This window comes from Caretta caretta, chromosome 10, assembly GCF_965140235.1.
Source record: "Caretta caretta isolate rCarCar2 chromosome 10, rCarCar1.hap1, whole genome shotgun sequence".
NCBI classification, from domain to species: Eukaryota; Metazoa; Chordata; order Testudines; family Cheloniidae; genus Caretta; species Caretta caretta.
In genome coordinates, this window is record NC_134215.1 from 45,871,981 (window position 1) to 45,894,096 (window position 22,116).

At 45.3% G+C, this 22,116-nt stretch overlaps 1 protein-coding gene across 1 annotated transcript in view; it reads left to right on the top strand.

The window, feature by feature from the left end:
- SORD (sorbitol dehydrogenase) overlaps positions 1–21,811 on the top strand; it is a 36,790-nt gene extending 14,979 nt beyond the window's left edge. Inside the window, exons 5-9 of the mRNA XM_048866698.2 lie at positions 3,278–3,396; positions 3,893–3,958; positions 7,824–7,999; positions 16,560–16,681; positions 21,503–21,811. Of these exons, the coding sequence (XP_048722655.1) occupies positions 3,278–3,396; positions 3,893–3,958; positions 7,824–7,999; positions 16,560–16,681; positions 21,503–21,668 (649 nt within the window). The 3' untranslated portion in view covers positions 21,669–21,811. The remainder of the gene's footprint in view (positions 1–3,277; positions 3,397–3,892; positions 3,959–7,823; positions 8,000–16,559; positions 16,682–21,502) is intronic.
- Positions 21,812–22,116: the final 305 nt, after the last annotated feature.

Genomic DNA, 22,116 nt, shown 5'->3' on the forward strand with positions numbered 1-22,116 from the left:
CAGAGATGTCCCAATAAGCTTCTTTCACAGACTAGACTCCTTCCTAGTCTGGACCCAATCCTTTTCAGACCAATGTTGTGGTTTATGGCCTGGGTCCAGCAATCACTCACACCCCCGTAGTTACAGTCCTTTGTCCCAGTTTCTTTCAGGCAACTCTTTGGGGAGGAGAGGCCATCTCTTGAGCCAGCTGAAGACAAAATGGAGAGGCTTCCAGGGCCTTTTATATTCTCTCTCTTGTGGGCGGAAACTCCTTTGTTCTTCTGTACAAAATCACAGCAACAAGATGGAGTTTGTAGCCATCTGGGCAAGTCACATGTCCATGAATGATTCAGCTTTTTGCAGGCCAATGCCATTGTTTACATGTTAGTTTGAATGTTCCCAGGAAAGCTTAGATGTGGATTGTCGTCTCCCAAAGTCCATTATCAGTTAAGTATTTCTTGATTAGGCACTTACTGAGAATAGTCCTTTCTCAAGAAGCTGACCAAATGCTTCACTGAGGTTACTTAGAATAAAACACATTGAGATACAAGTACATAGCCAATATTCATAACTTCAAATACAAAAATGATACACAGATACAGACAGCATAATCATGACCAGCAAATTACGACCTTTCCATAGGCACCTTACTTGACCTCCTTTGTACAAGATTTGGTGCAACTATAGGACCTTGGTTGCAACAATGATCTATACAGTCACAGTTCCTGTCAATAACATCACACACAGGTTTATTGATTTTCTTCAGAAATCTCTCCTGCAATAAACTAGACATTTTCCTGTTTACAAACAAACAGGCCATTTCTCATCTGGGTTTGTATTTGGTACATAATTAAATGTCAGCATTGGAATATGAAATACAATTAATCTGAAAAGGTTTGTCCCTCCTCCTGACTCTGTCCACTAGAGTGCACTGCTGCTGTCTGGCAGAGGAGGGCTTCTTCAAACTGGGGTCCTAAACAGCTTTTGGAGACACTGTGGTGGCTAGGACTAGACCGTGCTGTTTAGGGCCTATTCTTCACTGTCAGACGAGTGTAGCTGATTGTGACAGTATTTCTGCTCTGTTAGGAGAATTTCCTTTTATTTGATGTCAGTGTTTCCTGGAAAGTCACTGTTTTGATTCATGGGGCAGCTCTCCTCTTGCAGGGGAAGGGAACTTTCATTCGTACCTGAAGGGGGGATTTGATAGCTGGAGGGGAGGGATAGGATACAGAAGGACCTAGACAAATTGGAGGATTGGGCCAAAAGAAATCTGATGAGGTTCAATAAGGATAAGTGCAGGGTCCTGCACTTAGGATGGAAGAATCCAATGCACCGCTACAGACTAGGGACCGAATGGCTAGGCAGCAGTTCAGCGGAAAAGGACCTAGGGGTGACAGTGGACGAGAAGCTGGATATGAGTCAGCAGTGTGCCCTTGTTGCCAAGAAGGCCAATGGCATTTTGGGATGTATAAGTAGGGGCATAGCGAGCAGATCGAGGGACATGATCGTTCCCCTCTATTCGACATTGGTGAGGCCTCATCTGGAGTACTGTGTCCAGTTTTGGGCCCCACACTACAAGAAGGATGTGGATAAATTGGAGAGAGTCCAGCGAAGGGCAACAAAAATGATTAGGGGTCTAGAACACATGAGTTATGAGGAGAGGCTGAGGGAGCTGGGATTGTTTAGCCTGCAGAAGAGAAGAATGAGGGGGGATTTGATAGCTGCTTTCAACTACCTGAAAGGGGGTTCCAAAGAGGATGGCTCTAGACTGTTCTCAATGGTAGCAGATGACAGAACGAGGAGTAATGGTCTCAAGTTGCAGTGGGGAAGGTTTAGATTGGATATTAGGAAAAACTTTTTCACTAAGAGGGTGGTGAAACACTGGAATGCGTTACCTAGGGAGGTGGTAGAATCTCCTTCCTTAGAGGTTTTTAAGGTCAGGCTTGACAAAGCCCTGGCTGGGATGATTTAACTGGGAATTGGTCCTGCTTCGAGCAGGGGGTTGGACTAGATGACCTTCAGGGGTCCCTTCCAACCTTGATATTCTATGATTCTATGATTCTATGAAAGATACTTTGGCTAAAACTTTCAAGCTTAGGTGCCGAGAATTACCCCTCAGAATCTATATTTAGGTCTCCTAAGTAAAAGTGCCCTGATTTACAGAGCTGCTGTGGGAGTCAGCAGTTTCTCTGGCTTTACGCTGACCCAGCTGAGATCAGAATCTGGCCCTCTGACTTCAGGCTGCCCCTCTGCTGTCTCAAAGGAGAGGCCTTGTCAGCTGTCTCTGCGCTCCACTACCCCATTTTATGGAACACTTCCTTTCAAATACAGTTTCCAGTGCCTGTTTTGTGAGAGGTTCGGTTTGCCTACTGATTTTCTGGATGGCTGCATTGAGCAGCAGGGGGCTGGGGCTCATCTCTCTTGCAGCAGCTCAGAAGTATCTGTCTTATAGCAGAATCATTGGGTTTGTCTCCCTCTGGCCATGTGCCTTTTGTCATCATTTACTCCTGTTCCAACTGCATACAAGACACTACCACTGTGGTTTGGGGGCATTTGACTCCCTCTTTGGACCAGGTGTTAGTTACTCCGCTAACTATGGAGAGTCAGTGCCTTCGATTCTTCTTGGGAGAGTGAGTGCTAGGACCTAGTTACCAAATGTTAAACTCTTTGTATATACCAAATATTTGTATGAATCTCAAGCCAACCCACTGGTTGAAACACTTCCCACATGTCAGTGGCCAGCAATAGGGTATGATGGGGTAGTGAATAAGGGGATGTCTGATCATATGTCCCTTTGCTTTGTGAGATGAAGTGGCCAGCTCTGCAAGCTATAGCATTTCATGGGTCTGACAGGAGTCACTTAGGGAACACTTCCCTTATTAACCTGAAGAGAGGATGATCTGCAGCACATTCCCCCTCTCCTCCAGGAATAGAACAATGATAGAAGTTGAAGGTGCAGAAGCCTTCTCCCCCATACCCATCTACAAAGGCAGGGCAGACCTCATCCCCACAGCACATTGCTGAACATCCTCACGACTCATTGCAGCAAACACCAAGCATTATGTTTTCTAGGGTGGGTGCCTAAATTGTGCCTGCCGAAAGAGAGATTGTAGAGGCTGATGGGTACTTTGCTGCATAGTAGCCTCTTATGCAGTGCACAGGTGTGTGTTTTATTCCAATTATAAGGGCATTTTGCCAGCACAGTTTAGACATTAACCGTTGCAGACGTGGTTAGCTTCACCCCACCACCATTAAAAGCCCCTATTGTGGCGGTTGCTTGTGTCTCTGGTTCTTGCAGGCTTCCAGATAACGTCACCTTTGAAGAAGGGGCCCTCATTGAACCTCTTTCTGTGGGAATCCATGCCTGCCGAAGAGGCGGAGTCACTCTGGGATCCAAAGTCTTAATCTGTGGGGCTGGTATGGAATAACCCACCTTGTGCTTCCCACCTGTCGTGAGTGCTCTGTCACAGAGAAATGCAGTAGTAGCAGTGGTTTCTAGGTTCAGGATGGACCACTGTGTGCTGACAACTCGGTCTCCATGGCCCGCATCTCTGTATTGAGGCTGAGGGTGGTCTGGGTCAGCAGTGCACTCCTTGGCCACATTTTGGCCAGCCCTGCTCCAAAATGGATTTGAAGCGCGTGTTGTGGCTAAACAGGCAGTTTGGGTGGTAGCAAGATACCTAGGAATCTGACAGTATTCTCTTCACTGCCAGCTCCAAACCTGGAACAATAACAGTCATGCCCGCTGCCATTCTCAGTGCACTGCAGCGGATCATGACATCTGCCGTAATCCCAGTACCAGTCCTCCGTGGAGCACTGCTATAACCCCAACGCAGTGAGATTTACTCTCACTTCACAGTGATCATGATTTTCCTGTATTCTGACATCTTATTTTCCTTCCTTATTGCTCAAGGACCCATTGGGCTAGTTTGCTTGCTCGTTGCCAAGATGATGGGTGCCGCCCAGGTAGTAATCACTGGTAAGATCTTCTTTTAACCCTTAAAATGCTGCCTCATTCTCACATGTCCAAAAAAGGCTGCTCTTTCGGTGTGGCAGGTCACTGTACAAATTAGCAGCAGAACTGCCTGGTGGTAAGACAAAGCTATGCTAGGTACCTATGTGAAGATCATCACCTGGTGTATGTATGTAGGTGTCTTTAGCAGACCTGTTCTTCGTCCAGTTTTTCTTTCTGCATCTTAATGACCGGTAAAGGGAGATATAAATAGGACTGTGCTGAATTAGCACAGGTTTACTGAAATGTTCCCCAGGCCAGAGCCCCCAAATGGAAACTACTAGGAGGATACAACTGCACCCTTCACAACTAGGAGTATGGATGTTAATCAGCATTGCAATTATTGTTTCAGTCTTCAGACTGAGGCATAAACTGATGTTCAACCTGCTCATTAAAGACACATTCTTCAAGAGTAGTGGTGCTAACCTTGGAATTTGTGCCGAATTCCAAGCCAGGTACTTGCATTCTCCTCTCTAAATCCTCCTGCATTTCATTTGGTATAGTATTCTTTCTGATCTGAATTATTATATTATTTTGCTGTGCTCTGCTGATCAGCTGCTGCATTCCCCCGCCCTCCAGAGGTGACTGTGTTTGGGTGATGTGCTGTTTGCTCTGTATATAATTCACAGAGTGCTTTGGCACCCTTGAGGTGCTATAGAAATAAAATCTGTGCGTAGTGTGACAAATTTTGATTAGTCATCCACTGAGTTCCTTCAGATTGTGAAGCTATCACTGAGGCCTCTGTAATTGTCCGTGACATTTGGTCCTTCCCAAGCCACCTGCGTCACAGATGCTGTTACTCAGACAGCAAGAGGCTCAGAAATGCCCACTATGGGGCAGTCTTGTTCAAATGTTTCCCGTATTATATGTGGCAAGGAGCGAGATTACCCTTCTTTGAACTTTAGGAGGCGGGCTGCCTTCAGGAAAATATTTTCCATGTTGGCGTTAGGAGGAACGCCTCTCCAACCCATTATTTGCCTAGACATGTTTTACTGCACTTCCCAGAGAAATATTTTATTTTACTTATACTTGTAAAATATTTGCCTATAAAACTCTTTATCTGCACAGCACATTTCAAATTGATCTGTTTGTGGAGATATTTGCCTATTGCGTCTATAGCAGGACATAAATAGCTGAGAGGTAGAATAAAGGACGCAGACCCACGCAATGCAGTTCTGCTTGCCCCATCTCAAAAAAGATGTATAAGAATTGGAAAAAGTACAGAGAAGGTAACAAAAATGACTAGGAGTATGGAACGGCTTCTGTATGAGGAGAGATGAAAAAGACTGGGACTGTTTGGCTTAGAAAAGAGACGGCTAAGGGGGAGTATGACAGAGGTCTATACAATCATGACTGGTGCAGAGAAAGTGACTAAGGAATTGTTATTTACCCCTTCACGTAACACAACAATCAAGGCTCACACAATGAGATGAATAGCAGGTTTAAAACAAACAAAAGGAAGTGCTTCTTCAAACAATGCACAGTCAACCTGTTGAACTCATTGCCAGGGGTTGTTGTGAATGCCAAAGATATAGCTGGGTCCAAAAAATAATTAGATAAGTTCATGGAGGATAGGTCCATCAGTGTCTGTTAGCCAGTTTGGTCAGGAATTCAACCCTACACTCTGGGTGTCCCTAGCCTGGGTGTCCCTAGCAGACTGCCAGAAGCTGCAGCTGGATGACTGGGAATGGATCACTCAATAATTGCCCTGTTCTGTTCATTCCCTCTTAAGCCTCTGGCACTGGCCACTATTGGAAGACAGGATACTGGAGTAAATGGGTCATAGGTCTGACCCAGTATGGCCGTTCTTATGACTGGTACTTGCAGGTGGAGGGAGCCAGACACCCAAGCTTACTATGGAGGCAAGTCTCCTAGCTGCTCCCCATCAATAAGGAATGGACCTCTAAGTGCTGCCAGATCCTGCCCTGGTTATTAAATGGGTCATTGTCCCTCTGCTTCAGAGCCTTTCCCCAGCTCTCCTGCTCTTGGGATGAGGCCAAGGATTTTGATGGGGATATCCCCCAGGCCTGTCCTCTCCTTGATGGGGATGTACACCTCCCCTTTCAAAGGGCTGTCTTTGTCCCTGAAGGGCTGAAAAGAGCAAACTTATCCTCCAGCAACTGTGCAATGGCCCAATAAAAATAATGCTAAAAAAGAGGAGGAGGCAATCTAGGGGATACAGGTGGCCTCTCCCTGATTTCCTTTCCACATCCTCATGTAGGTGGATCTTTGGAATCCAACCATGAAACTGGTGTCACAGCAAAATCAGGAAGAGGGATTTCCGTCCTTTCCTCCCCCCAGGCTTGGCTGCCTGACTTCATGTGAAGAGAGGATGTCCACGGTCATCTGCACCTTAGCAAATAGCCCGCAATGATTTATTACACAAGGGAACCAAAAGGTTTCACCACTGTCCTGCATCTGGCAGCGATGCATGGATACTGTCCACCTTTTCAGAGCGGATTTCTTCCCCAAAGACCCAGAGAACATGAAGCTAAAGGAAACCCTTAGAAGAGATTTGGAAACTTTCCTAACAGTTCTGTGGACTTCCCTCCCCACCACCTGTTTCTCAACCATGTTACAGTGTGCTGGCCTCAAAGGGATAGACCCCCCTCAGGTTAAAAAGAATTCCAATATGCCTTAATGCCAGGCTCCTAGCAATGCTCTGGTCTCCATGCATTTGCTGCCAAAGTGATGGTATTGAATTCACTAGCAAGTCAAGTTATGGTTAGGCAGCTGGTAGACTGTGATCACTGCGTATTACGCTTCTTCATAATTTTCTCGCTGTTACTTTGTGCTCCTTATGTAAATAAGGAAGTGTTATTTACTCCTTCTCATAACACACGAACTAGGAGTCACCAAATGAAATTAATAGGCAGCCAGTTTAAAACAAACAAAAGGAAGTATTTCATGACACAACGCCCAGTCAACCTGTGGAACTCCTTGCTGGAGGATGTTGTGAAGCCCAAGACTATAAAAGGTTTTAAAAAAAAAATCTAGATAAATTCATGGAGGATAGGTCCATCGATGGCTGTTAGCCAGGATGAGCAGAGATGGTATCCCTAGCCTCTGTTTGCCAGAAGCTGAGAATGGGTGACAGGGAATGGATCACTTGATGATTACCTGTTCTGTTCATTCCCTCTGGGGCACCTGGCATTGGCCACTGTCAGAGGACAGGATACTGGGCTAGATGGACCCTTGATCTGACCCAGTATGGCCTTTGTTATGTTCTTACATTATCTCCCATCTACTTACCCTCTCCACCAACTGTCTCTTGTCTCATAGGTTGATTTTAAGCTCTTTGGGGCAAGGACCCCCTCTTTTATCCATAGTTGTACAGCACCCAGCACAGAGGAGCCAGGGCTTCTAGGCAGTTTGCTAATTCGGTACAAATCATGAATAACCATGGGGATAATGTTACATCTGTAGAGAACCCCATTGTTGTCAGGTGCCTGCAGCTGCACCTTTGCTACATGCCCTGGTCAGAATGACTTGTCTGTGGGCTTTAGAGTATTAAGACCTCAGCATCTTTGAAAGAGGCAACTTTATCTGTGGCCAGAGTCCCGTTGGCATCTCTTGTGCCTTTAAGTTGCTTGTCACACGTCTTTCCCCACCAGCCCAGAGAGGAGAGCTGATCTCCTACCCAATCCGTGCGCCATCAGGCTGGGGGAGTTCTGAACCAGACTTTTCCACCCAATGTGCCTGCATTGTGTGCGTGCAATGTGTCCGTGCCCCACTGGGCATGCTTGCTGCAGGGCCTCTCTGTGTGACATCTTTTCTTGCATGACATTTGTCAGCCAGCTGCAGTTCTGTGATTTATTTCTTCCTTCCCCAGATTTATCTGCCTCCCGTCTGGAAAAAGCCAAAGAGATTGGGGCAGATTTCACTATTCAGATAAAGAAAGAGACCCCAAAGGACATGGCCTGCATGGTGCAAGATTTGCTTAACTGCATGCCTGACATAACCGTGGAGTGCTCCGGGGCAGAGGCCAGCATCCAAACTGGCATTTACGTGAGTTCCTTCTTCCCCTATCTAAGATCCAGGGTGGATAAAAATCAATTATTTTAAAAAATAAATAAATAAAAAAATCGGATTTTTTAAATTTAAATTGGATTTTTTTTAGAAAATGCTTTTTGAGGAAAATCCTCTCTAAAGATAGTTTTAATTAAGATACATTATAGCTCAAAGATATCTCATCATGGTAGAGGGATTATAAATTCTAATTCTATAGCATGAGACAATATATTCATGTAATGTTTAAGAAAAATTTTGTAAATGAGTTCCAATAGTTCACCGATTAGAGACCCAATCTTATGGGGTTCCAGGGGCTTCTGTATAGATTATTTAGGTTAATCTTTCTATCTACCCAATAGGACTCAATGCTGAGTCTAGAAGATACCATCAGAGATGCTTAGTTTTACAGTTCTCAAACTGTGGATTTGTGTCTCTAGAGATAACATGCTTGTTAACAGCAAAAATGTTTTTAAATAAATAAATAATATATAGAGGTGTGAAATAACAGATCTCAACCCTGTTGTCGCTCTGCAAATTTGTGTACACGGAGTCAATCCCTTACCTCTCTCTAAAAGTGCAAAGTTTCAAAAAGTTAAATGAATAGAAGATTGTTGGGGGTGGAATAGATCTGGACAAGGAGAAGAAGTCTGGAGATAAATGTGAGAAGGGAGGGACAGGCAGTAGAAACAAAAGTGAAACTGTTTGAGCAGCATGTTCCAGAAGTCTTGAGGTCTTTCTGAGTTCATTGATTTGAGATCTACCATATCCAGTGATGAGCTGCCAAAATCTTAACAAATGGTTCCCTCCTCACCCCACGAGGGGGTTGTTGCCCACCTCCGCTCCCCGGAACTCCTGCCCCATCCAACCCCCCGCGTTCCTTGTTTCAGTCACATCATGTATGTCACATAGCCACAGTATATCACCTGTAGCAAAAAAGGAAAAAAAAAAATCTCCATCATCCAGAAACAACCAGAGATAAGTTTGTAATAAGAACCAGCACATTACAAAAAGAGGTAATTGATGAAAAAATTGCCCCATTTGTTTATGTAACAAACTCTCCTTTCCGTATGATTGAGAACCCACACTTCATTAACATGGTTCAGTCATTAAGACCAGGATACAGTCCACCCAACAGAGCAGATGCCACAGGCAAATTGCTGGATAAAGTGTATGAAAGAGAAATTGAGCAGTGTGCAAAAGGTCTAGAGGGTAAAATTGTTAACCTGAGTCTTGATGGGTGGAGCAATGTCCACAATGATCCTGTTGTATGTGCTTGTGTGACAACAGAAGAAGGGAATGTCTTCCTTACAGATACAATTGATACATCAGGAAATGCACACACAGCAGAATACTTACAAGAAGTAGCAGTAAAAGCTATAACAAACTGTGAAAAAAAATTCAAGTGTCTAGTACGCAGCTTGGTCACAGACAATGCTGTAAATGTATCCAAGATGAGAAGAAATTATTTAGAAGAGAGTGAAGAGAGCCCCAAGTTAATAACATACAGTTCCGGTGCTCATTTGGTGCACCACCTAGCCAAAGACTTCAGTGTTCCAGAAATAAAGGCTAATGTTGTTGAAATTGCAAAATACTTCCGTAACAACCACTTTACAGCCGCTGCTCTGAAAAAAGTGGGAGGAACCAAGCTAACTCTCCCCCAAGACGTTCGATGGAACTCAGGAGCTGTTTTGAGCACTATATCAAGAACTGGCCTAAACTGATGACAGTTTGTGAACAAAATCATGAAAAAATAGATGGCACTGTCACAGCCAAAGTGCTCAACATTGGGCTTAAGAGAAATGTTGAACACATGCTGAGTATCCTGAAGCCTATTTCTGTAGCCTTGAACAAAATGCAGGGAAACAGCTGTTTTATTGCTGATGCTGCTGAAATTTGAAATGGAACAGAGAGATCTTAAAAAGATGACAGAGTTAAATTACAAGCATTAAAAAAACAAATCGGACAAGCACTGTCTCCAGCTCATTTTCTTGCAAATATTCTCGATACTCAGTACCAGGGTCAAACCTTAACTGCTGAAGAGGAGGAGTTGGCTATGACACGGACATCCAGTAATCATCCCTCCATAATACCAACTATAATAAACTTCAGAGCTAAGGGTGAACCATTCAAGAAAGTTTGCTGGTGATGTTTTAAAGAAAGTCACACCAGTGAACTGGTGGAAGTCACTTAAGCACTTGGATTCGGAGACTGTAGAAGTGATAATTCCACTTTTAACAGCAGTAGCTTCTTCTGCTGGCGTAGAAAGAATATTTTCTTCCTTTGGACTAACTTATTCCAAATTGAGAAATCATTTGGGACCTGAAAAAGCAGGAAAGTTTGTTTTTCTTTTCCAGATTATGAACAAACAGGAAAACTAAGGTGAAGAGGACAGAGTTAGCTGCAGAAGCCAATATTTTAAGTTTCTCATGTTGACCTGGCTGACGTAGTCGATTTACTTTTGGGATTTTTTTAAAAAATATATTTCATTTAACTATTTTAGTTAACAAAAACAAACCTGATTTAAAAACTTAATGTTTAACTACATTCAAAAATTCATATGCTTGTTTTGTTAAAATATTATATGTTTGCTGTTGAAGAAAAAATCCAGAATATACAACGTTGTTGTTTTAGTTAAATAAAACAATTTAAATGTCTGTCCGGTGACGTTCTCCTCCTAATACAGCGTGGCAAGAAAATCCTCCAAATATTAATGATTAACCTGTTGAATTGGAGATAGTTCACTTCCCAATGACTTCATAAATATCTGCTTCAATTACCTTTGGTAAATGAAATAACCAAACAATCATTCATCTTATGATATAGCTGTAAAACGAATCTGAAAAGTTTTCAAAATAAATCACTTTAAAAATGTATAGTGTGTACCTTCTAAAAACGAAACCTGCATCTATCTCTGAGTTGTGAAGAATATGTATTAAGGTTATAACAACCAACAAGAATGCACTTTTATGTAGAAATCCATGATTAAATCGAGTCTTCCTGATGTGATTTAAATCAATTTGATTTAAATCAAATCCACCCTGCCAAGATCAATGCCAGCATTTGCTTCTCTCCTTTCAGGTTGATCATTGGAGTGACTAAAAATAAAATGAGAGGTGAAACTGTGTGAGAGACCCACTTTACTGGCCAGACTCCTCTACCAGCAGGGCAGAGTCAATGGATGACAATGGAGATTTCAGTCTTTTGCTGCCACACAGCCGCTTGTTCAGGCTGACAGCGGGCTGCACCCACCATAGTCTCCCTGAGGCCACATGGATAAATTTACCTTGTGGTGGATCTGTGTCAGAGCCAAGGCTTGCCAAGGAGCTGTCAGTCCTCTGTGCCACCTTAAGCAGAGTTAGTGGTAGATAGCATATGTGCATTTACTTTTCTCTAACTTCAGTGGGACTTGTGTGTGTGTGTATCTCAGAGCAGAACTTAGTTGAATGTGCATATGCAGTAATAATAATATTGCTCTGCTCCCCTGCAGGGGAAATGAATTCTATGCTATGGGGTAGCCATGCCCTCCCCATGCTATCAGGGATTGGGAATGTTCTTCTCCTCTGTGCAGGAGAGATTGGCCTAAATATTCCAAACCCGCTATGATTTTTGAGTGCCTAACTTTAAAGAAGCCTGAATTTCACAGGGCAGGTGCTCAATAATTTCTGCAAATTGGGTCCTTTTAGAACTATACTTTCCCTAGACTATACTTTCTCTGACTACAGAGGACCTGAGTTGTATTTCCAGGGGTGGTCTCTGGCTTACTGTGCAGTACTCTGCTCTGAGGCGTGGCGTAGAGAGGCCGCTGAGTTCTTTATGCATTGTGTCTTCTCCTTGCTCCTTCACCTCTCCTGTTTGTAGATGTCAATGTTGGCCATTGATTGAGGCAAGCAGCTCCCCTTCCCTTGCAGCCTCACCTTTGGAGAAGGCAAGCAATGAGTCAGCAGCATACAGCGTGCAAGAGAGAGAGGGTTGTGTAAGCCCAAGGGAATGTGTTGTGTTGCTCCTAATTGGCCGTAGTCTCCTGTGGGTAATGGTGATTGGCAGAACTGTATGATGTTGTGTTTTCCCATCCTCCTCCTGCCTTGCTGACTTCTACAGTATTTCCTTCAATGGCTCTTCATCTCCCCACTCCCTTATCTGTTAGCATCCCCCAATTTGTCATGTGTCCCCTCTTCATCTTTCATATACTCTCCTCACTGCTTCCTGTGTTTCCTCCCACTCATGACTTGCCCCCACTTCTCCCAGGCCTGGAACTGTCTCCCAGATTTTGTCCACTGAGCACCTTCTCTCTTACCCCAGATCTCACCTTCAGACCCACCTTTCCCAGGACTGTCCTGCTATCCAGTGTGCACACTGTCCCTTGGCTTGTGTATGTATGCATTGTTTGCCTTGTGAGCTTTTCTGGGCAACTTGCTTCATGATTTGTACCCTAGCTGTGCTGTTGGAAGAACTAGGAGCACTGAAATGAAACCAAGTAAGTGAAAATGCAGGCTGAATCACAGGGCCATATCCCCTACTGTGCATTCTGCTAGGATGTAGAATGGTTCAGACAGACCACAGGGTAATTTATTCTAGGGAACAGCTCTGACTTGATGGGCCTTTTCCATCTCTAGCTTCTCAATCACTGGTCCCATCTTCCCCTCAGTCTTTGTGCAGAATTCTCATTGCTATCCATGAGATTGCCATAGCAAGGCTAGTATTTGTGTCTATGATTATGGGACTGATCATTGACCAGATGTCTTCTGGTTATAAGGAATAGTCAGCATGGATTTGACAAGAACTAATCAAGCCAAACCAACCTAATTTCCTTCTTTGACAGGGTTACTCGCCTAATGCCACGGGGAAACAGTAGATATGATATATCTTGATTTTAGTAATGCTTTTGACTAGTTTTGTCAATTAATTGCAGTTAACTCACACAATTAACTAAAAAAAATTAATTGTGATTAATCGCATTTTTAATCGCACCGTTAAACAGTAGAATATCAATTGAAATTTACTAAATATTTTGGTTGTTTTTCTACATTTTCATATCTGTTGTATTCTGTGTTGTGATTGAAATCAAAGTGTATATTATTTTTTATTACAAATATTTGCCCTGTAAAAACGATAAACAAAAGAAATAGTATTTTTCGATTCACCTCATACAAGTGCAGTAGCGCAGCGGTTCTCAAACTGTTGGTTGGGACTCCAAAGTGCGTTGCAACCCCATTTTACTGGGGTCACCAGGGCTGGCTTAGACTTTCTGAGGCCCGGGGCTGAATCCGAAGCCCGGGGCTGAATCCGAAGCCCGAGGACTTCAGCCCTGAGTGCTGGGGCTTAGATTACAGGCCCCCTCCCTGGGGCTGGAGGCTTTGGCTTTGGCCCCCCACCTGGGGTGGTGGGGCTTGGGTGGGCTCAAGCTTTGGTCCCTCCTCCTGGGGTCATGTAGTAGTTGATTTGCAGATCTGACAAAACGCAAAGAAGGTACCAAAGTGAGATTTCTAAAAATAGGTACTGCACGCGACCCAAGGTTTAAGAATCTGAAGTGCCTTCCAAAATCTGAGAGGGACGAGGTGTGGAGCATGCTTTTAGAAGTCTTAAAAGAGCAACACTCTGATGCACAAACTACAGAACCTGAACCACCAAAATCTTCTGCTGGGGGCATCTGACTCAGATAATGAAAATGAACATGCGTCAATCTGCACTGCTTTGGATTGTTAACGAGCGGAACCCGTCATCAGCATGGACGCATGTCTCCGGGAATGGTGGTTGAAGCATGAAGGTACATATGAGTCTTTAGCACATCTAGCAAGGAAATATCTTGCGACGCCAGCTACAGCAGTGCCATGAGAACACCTGTTCTCACTTTTGGGTGACGTGAACAAGAACCGGGCAGCATTATCTCCTGCAAATGTAAACAAATGTGTTTGTCTGAGCGATTGGCTGAACAAGAAGTAGGACTGAGTGGATTTGCAGGCTCTAAAATTTTACATTGTTTTATTTTTGAATGCAGGTTTTTTTGTACATAATTCTACATTTGCAAGTTCAACTTTCATGATAAAGAGATTGCCCTACAGTACTTGTATCAGGTGAATTGAAAAATACTATTTCTTTTGTTTTTTTACAGTGCAAGTACTTGTAATCAAAAATAAATATAAAGTGAGCACTGTACACTTTGTATTCTGTGTTATAATTGAAATGAATATTTTTGAAAATGTAGAAAACATTCAAAAATATTTAAATAAATGGTATTCTATTATTGTTTAATCTTGCGATTAATAATGATGTTTTTAATTGTGCGATTAATAATGATAATGTTTTTAATTGCGCAATTAATCACAATTAATTTTTTAATCACTTGACGGCCCTACTTTTGACACAGTCCCACTTCACATTCTCATAGCCAAACTACAGAAATTTGGTCTAGATGAAATGACTATAAAGATGGGTGTACAAATGGTTGAAAGACTGTGCTCAAAAAGTAGTTAACAATGGTTTGCTGTCAGACTGGGAGGCCTATCTAGAGTGGTTCTGCAGAGGATAGCCCTGGGTTCGGTACTCGTCAATATTTTCATTAATGACTTGAATAATGGAGCAGAGAGCATGCTTATAAAATTTGTGGATGACTCCAAGCTGGGATGGGTTGCAAGTAATTTGAAGGACAGGCTTAGAATTTAAAACAATCTTGACAAATAGGAGAATTGGTCTGAAATCAACAAGATGAAATTCAGTAAAGGCAAGTGCAAAGTACTAAACTTAGAAAGGAAAAATCAAACGCACCATTACAACATGGGGAATAATTGGTTAGGTGGTAGCACTGATGAAAAGGAGATGGGGGTTGGAGTGAATCATAAATCATGAGCCAGCAATGTGATGAAGTTGTGCTGCAAGAGAACCCAGCCAAACCTCTGCTGGCATGACTGCAACGCCAGCCCCCAGGAAACAACAGACGCACAGGTGGCCTTGTGGGGAATTTCACAGTGAGGGAGATATTGAGGCCTGTCCTATGCAGCGTCATTAACAACCTCAGGGCTGAACTGTGTCATATAGTATAGCTCAGTGTTGGGGCACTGCAGAGCAGCTGTGCCCCATTCACAGCTCAGGGAGGCAGAATTACCCTGCTGCAGCTGCTGCTGTGCCAGTCCTGCCCTGGGGTCTTGTTGTGTCAGGCACTGCAGCGGTCTGGTGTTTGTATGGGCTATAAAGGGGGAGCAGGCTCCTTGACCCATTCCCCTCACTGTTCAGTGGCCTTGTGAGAATAGCAGATGACAGGGGTCATTTGGCAGAGCCCCAGTATCTCCAACTCTGCAGCCTAGTAACAACTGAGTCACATCTGCAAGCAGTGGGATTTTGGCGTCTCTTGCACTTTGTGTCATGGGGGATTCCCCTGCCAGGTTCCTCAGGACCCCTACATGGAGCTCAGCAGAAAAAACAATTCAGCTCCACACAGTATATTGTCTTTTCCTGGTAAGCTCTGCAGGGCTTGAGGGGGAGCAATGTGCTCCTCCACAGCCCACTCACTGCTCCCTCTGTCCTACCCACTCTCTGCCCCCTCCTTGTGTGTGGACAAAGAGCTGTGGAGTTCCCCCTTGGGACTTAAGGGTAGGAACTTAGAATGGGACACCTCCATGCACAGGATGATGGGGAAGAGGATCTGGGTGGTTTTGCTGGAAACTGGCTGAAACATCAAAAGCACCTATGGGTATGTCTACACTTGGAGCTAGGAGTGTGCTTCCCATCTGAAGGAGGCATACTCGTGCGAGCTGTCATCAAGCTAGTGTGCTAAAGATAGAATGTAGCTGTGGCAGTGTGAGCTGCAGGATGGGCCAGCTGCCCCAAGGACAAGCCTGTAAATGCTTTAGGGCAGCGGTTCTCAAACTGTGGGGTAGGCCTTCCAAGGGAGGTGCGGGAATGTGTCAAGGGAGACGCGAACTGTTTGCTTTTTTTTTTAAGAGCGCTGGCTGTCATCCCTGGTGGGTGGGCTTATGCAGAAAGGCTGTGCACACCAGGGAAGCAAGGAGAAAGGGGACAGCCAGAGTCCCACCACTTAGGTTTAGGTTCTCCTCCCTGGCCCAACCCTCACCGGGAGGCAGCCCAGTCTCAGGTTCTCCTTCCCCCCACTTCCCCAATCCCTCACTTGGAGGCAGCGGGGTTCTGCGTGTCAACCCCAGGGTGGCAGAAGCAGTGCAGAAGTAGGGGGGTGGTAATGGGGCACTAAGTCTGCTGTGAAAAGGATATTGACAAATACCACTTTTCACATTGCCACCCTTACTTCTGTCCTGCTGCTAGCATGGCGGTGCCTTCAGAGCTGGGCACCCAGCAAGCAACCGCTGCTCTCCACTCTGCCTGGGTATATGCACTGGGGGGAGCGGGGTGGCGTAAATGACTACAGACACACAGAAGGGGGAACCCGATCAAAAAAGTTTGAGAACCACTGCTTTAGACTATCAGCTCCTTTTATAGCCTGCTGAGAAGACTGGCAGCAGTGACCATTTTTGCTATATACACAGGAACTTGTCACCTTCCACAGGCAGGCAGCATTTGCATTTATTTTGTTTCTGTTATTCCTCCTCAGGCCACTCGCTCGGGCGGGACCCTAGTTCTGGTGGGGCTGGGGCCAGAGATGGTCCACGTCCCCATCGTGAATGCTGCGGTGCGTGAGGTGGATATCAAGGGGATATTTCGCTATTGCAATACGTGAGTATTGATCAGGGTGCACTGGCATGCCAACAGACTACTCCATTGTCCATGAAGGAATTAATTCCTCCACAAGGAAGGAGGAAATGGAAGACCCTGTAATGTTCCCACTCTAATCACTCCTTCTCAGGACAATGTAAATGTCCCTGTTGCAGAGCGGGGTCCCTGTCAGACCATCAGCCGCACTCCTCCTGCATCATGCATCTTGGAGACTGGCTGGCTTTCCAAGTGACACTGCAACATTTTAGGAAAACTGGCAAATGTGTGCAGTGCAAACCTGCTCCCACTTCAACACAGGAATGGTGGGGATGTGTGAGGAGGTGGGAGCCAGGCAATGGGTGAGGTGGGGGAATAGGCAATGGGGGTTGGGTGGGAAGATGGGGGCCAGGAGATGGGTAAGGAGTTGGAGGATGGGTAGGGAGGTGGGGCTGGAGGCTAGGTGGGGGCCAGCAGATGGGGGATGAGGTGGGAGCTGGATGATAGGGAATCAGTGAGGGATGGGTGAGGAGGGGGTTGTGTGGAGAGGTCGGGGCTGGGAGATGTATGGGGAAGTGGCCAGTCCATGAGCAGTGGGAGCTGGGCGATAGAGAATCAGTGAGGAGGTGGTGGCCAAGGGATTGGTGAGGAGGTGGGCAATATGGGATAGACAGAGATGGGTGGGGAGCTGGGCACTGGGAGATAGGGGATGAATGGGCATGTGGGGGTGGGTAGATGAGGGCCAGAAGTTGGGTGAATAGGTGGGGAGATGGTGTCGTGGTGAGGAAATGGGGGATGGGCAATGGAGGATTGGTGGCAGGTGTCCGTGAGGCAATCTCTGTAATAAGATATGGTGTGTGTTGGGAAGAAGTTTGAGAGCTCTGCCTTAACGCAGATAGACACAAGTCTCATTATTGGCTACAAAATTATCGAACCCTCTGAAAATCCTGTCGTGTGTGTTTTGATCTCTTGTGGCAGTGGGATATGAACCTGGATTTAACAGCCAAACCTGCAGATCCAGAGGGTAAAAATAAGATCCTACTTGTTTGTGTCCTATAACTAGGGCCCTACCAAATTCATGGTCCATTTTGGTCAATTTCACAGTCATGGGATTTTAAAAATAATAAATTTCATGGTTTCAGATATTTAAATCGGAAATTTCACGGTATTATAATCCTGGGGGTCCTAACCCAACAAGGGGTGGTGGGAAGGGGGGTTGCAAGACTACTGCCAGGAGATCATGGTATTGCCACCTTTACTTCTGTGCTGCTGCCTTCAGAGCTGGGCAGCTGGAGGCAGCTGCTGGCCAGGTGCCCAGCTCTGAAGGCAGCACCACCGCCAGCAGCAATGCAGAAGTAAGGGTGGTGATATCAAACATGCCACCTTCACTTCTGCGCTGCTGCTGGCAGCAGTGCAGCCTTCAGAGCTGGACTACCAGACAGCAGACGTGGAGCTTCCTGCAGCCAGGGGACGTTCCCAGAGATGGGTCTGACATGGCCTCAGGAGTGGCCCGTGCAGAGGAAAAGGAAGTCCTGTCCATCCCCAGCCTGTCTAGGACTAGCAGCTGGAGCCCAGTGCACAGTAGGAGCCCCCAGCTGGGGTGCCCTGAGCCTTGACCCTTCCTGGCTCCACACCCAGCACTTGGGAGTTAAAGGGGCCTTGGGCTGACACCGTGTGTGGAGGGGAGGCGGGGGTGGATCACGGCACCCCCTTTGACCACAAGGCCTTGGGTGGTTGTCCACTCGCCCACCTATAAGGCCAGTCCTGACCCCACCAAAAATTGATGATCCCCCTAACATGCTACCCTCACTTCTGTGCTGCTGCTGATGGTGACACTGCCGTCAAAGCTCAGCTCCCGGTCAGCAGCTGCTGCTCTCTGGCCACCCAACTGTGTGAAATCTGATCTCCCCCACAATAGCCAGATTTCACGGGGTAGATCAGATTTCATGGTCCATGATGCATTTTTCATGGCTGTGAATTTGGTAGGCCCTTATCTATAACAAGCTTGATCCAGTCTTGCTAGTTTGGTGTTTTTTCCCTTAGTCTAGGCTGTGGTTTCCCAGCTCTGATCTCTGAGGGTTTGTTTGTGGAATTGTCATGTGATTTATGGCAATTTAATTCTGAAAGAATGGCTGAATAAAGAAGACACAGATTTGGACCTCATCTATGCAGTGTTAGGTGCTGTCTATGCTGTAGAAACAGCCATGTTGATGGATGTAGGTCAGTCTCGCAGTGTAGATGGGACTGAGCTGTGCTTTACCCTGACCCTGGAGCAGGCGAAAACCTTGGTCTTGCTGGTGTGGCAGAGCTGGGTTTAATTTAGATTTAGGTTTGTGTAGATCTTTGGTCTCCAAGTCCATCCTTTTCTTTAGTAGGGACTGATCTCCAGAGATGGTTTCCTATTCTTTATTCTTAGCTACAGCCAGGCTTCCCTGGTAAGCCTGGGGATCTGTTTAATGAGAAGGTTTGTTTCTGTGCTGGTTTTATTAGATCCCTTCATATCTCTGTCAAATTCTAGCTTTTGCCCAGGCGGAGTTTGAGCTGTAAGCCAATACAAGTGCAATACAACCTGTGGAAGCTACTCTGTGAATTTCCATACTCCTCTTACCACCAAAGGGGTCAGTAGTGGCCCGCACAAGTAGCTATCTGTGGATACACACCGCTGGCTCCTTAAGTGCATTGAACTCTAAGTGAACCATTTGAGCTAAAAACACAATGGAGATGCCAGAGGTCTCGATTTTACCTAGTAACCAACATGCATAACCAAGGAGGCAGAGCGATAAAGGACCAGCAAGCAGCACAGATTTTTTTTTTCAGACTTCATTTTGCTGTGATTTGAATATACAGTAAAAAAGAAAAGGAGTACTAGTGGCACCTTAGAGACTAACCAATTTATTTGAGCATAAGCTTTCGTGAGCTACAGCTCACTTCATCGGATGCACTCAGTGGAAAATACAGTGAGGAGATTTATATACACACAGAACATGAAAAAATGGGTGTTATCATACACATTGTAAGGAGAGTGATCACTTAAGATGAGCTATTACCAGCAGGAGAGCGGGGGGGGGGGGGGGGAAACCTTTTGTAGTGATAATCAAGGTGGGCCATTGCCAGCAGTTAACAGGAATGTCTGAGGAACAGTGGGGGGTGGGGGGAAATAAACATGGGGAAATAGTTTCACTTTGTGTAATGACCCATCCACTCCCAGTCTCTATTCAAGCCTAAGTTAATTGTATCCAGCTTGCAAATTAATTCCAATTCAGCAGACTCTCGTTGGAGTCTGTTTTTGAAGTCTTTTTATAGTAATATTGCCACCTTTAGGTCTGTAATCGAGTGACCAGAGAGATTGAAGTGTTCTCCGACTGGTTTATGAATGTTATAATTCTTGACATCTGATTTGTGTCCATTTATTCTTTTACGTAGAGACTGTCCAGTTTGACCAATGTACATGGCAGAGGGGCATTGCTGGCATATGATGGCATATATCACATTGGTAGATGTGCAGGTGAACGAGCCTCTGATAGTGTGGCTGATGTGATTAGGCCCTATGATGGTGTCCCCTGAATAGATATGTGGACACAGTTGGCAACGGGCTTTGTTGCAAGGATAGGTTCCTGGGTTAGTGGTTCTGTTGTGTGGTTGCTGGTGAGTATTTGCTTCAGGTTGGGGGGCTGTCTGTAGGCAAGGACTGGCCTGTCTCCCAAGGTTTGTGAGAGTGATGGGTCGTCCTTCAGGATAGGTTGTAGATCCTTGATGGTGCGTTGGAGAGGTTTTAGTTGGGGGCTGAAGGTGATGGCTAGTGGCTGTTATTATCTTTGTTGGGCGTGTCCTGTAGTAGGTGACTTCTGGGTACTCTTCTGGCTCTGTCTGATAATAGCTCATCTTAAGTGATCACTCTCCTTACAATGTGTATGATAACACCTATTTTTTCATGTTCTGTGTGTATATAAATCTCCTCACTGTATTTTCCACTGAATGCATCCGATGAAGTGAGCTGTAGCTCACGAAAGCTTATTCTCAAATAAATTGGTTAGTCTCTAAGGTGCCACTAGTACTCCTTTTCTTTTTGCGAATACAGACTAACACGGCTGCTACTCTGAAACTTGAATACACAGTAACTGCCAATGCTTGTCACTTATTTTGCTGGAGCAGACCACAGCTAGCTGTCCCATGCGAACAGCATGCATAACCATTGGCTCAGTATTACTATACTCACTTCGGAGTCATTGCTTTATACACAAAACCTCATAAACCCTTGGCCAGTGCAAGCTCAGTGCTTCCAAACAGACAAAGACTATGGTGGTGTTTTATAGCAAGCAGAGAATCCTAGGACGTAAACGAGCTGCACGCAGAGGGGTCAGTTGAGGCTCCTTGCTCCAATAGGAGCTCCGGGAGGCACTGTGCTTCATGGAGCTCCTGGAGTTCTCACTGCTCGACCCCTGAACAGGTGCAGTGTATGTGCTTCCTTCTGAGCCTGGCCTGCTCTGCCTGCCAGTGTGGAAGGTGGGGACAGGGACAGAGCCATGGACCTGCCCTGTCCCATACAATCCCTGCTGATCAAGAGCAGGCTTTGCACTCTGCTTGAGAGCTCAGTCCTGAAGCCTTTTGCATGACTTTATGGGAATGACATGCGGGACTGGGTTCTAAAGAAATCGCTTCTCGCCTGTTTAGCAATAACTGAGGAAGGCCCCTTCAGACCTGTCATTTCCTGTTTCTGAACATTGTAAGAATGCTGTCTCATATCTGGACAGTTCATGTGCAATTACGCAGATCTGCTGGTCAATATACAAATTCCCCAGACCTAGAGAACTACCCTTTTCTTTCGCTGTTTGTGCTCCCTTCCAGGTGGCCCATGGCGATTTCTATGCTTGCATCCAAGAGAGTGGACATCAAGCCTTTGGTTACACACCGCTTCCCTTTGGAAAAAGCCCTGGAGGCCTTTGAGACAACCAAGAAGGGCTTGGGGGTGAAAGTTATGCTGAAGTGTGACCCCAGTGACCAGAATCCCTGAAGAATGGCACTGCACTCCTCCCCCATTATACTGCCTGTCTTAAAGACAAAGAATGGGCTCTATAGCGAGATGGAAACTGTAATTATAAGTTGATAAGTAGTACGTAGTGTTTGGAGAATAAAGTTATGGTCATCTGTTGTGCAGACAGTGCATTGAAGGAGAAGAGATTATGGGTTAAGGATATTTACACCCTTATAGCTGCTTAAATGGGGAACCATTATTTGGGAACCAAATTTGGGCCAAAATCCTCCCCTCAGATCTGTACACGAGATCTTGGCTCAGTCTTCTTCCCCTATGAATGCAGCTCACTGAGGATCTGAGAGGAGAACTTTTCTCCTGGAGAGGACCTGTTAGTATTCACCTCTTCACTAATAGATTATACATTCTGAAAACCGTAGATCTCTCTATGTTGCGTATCAGATAGAGTGCTTCACCCTGCCCACTTGCA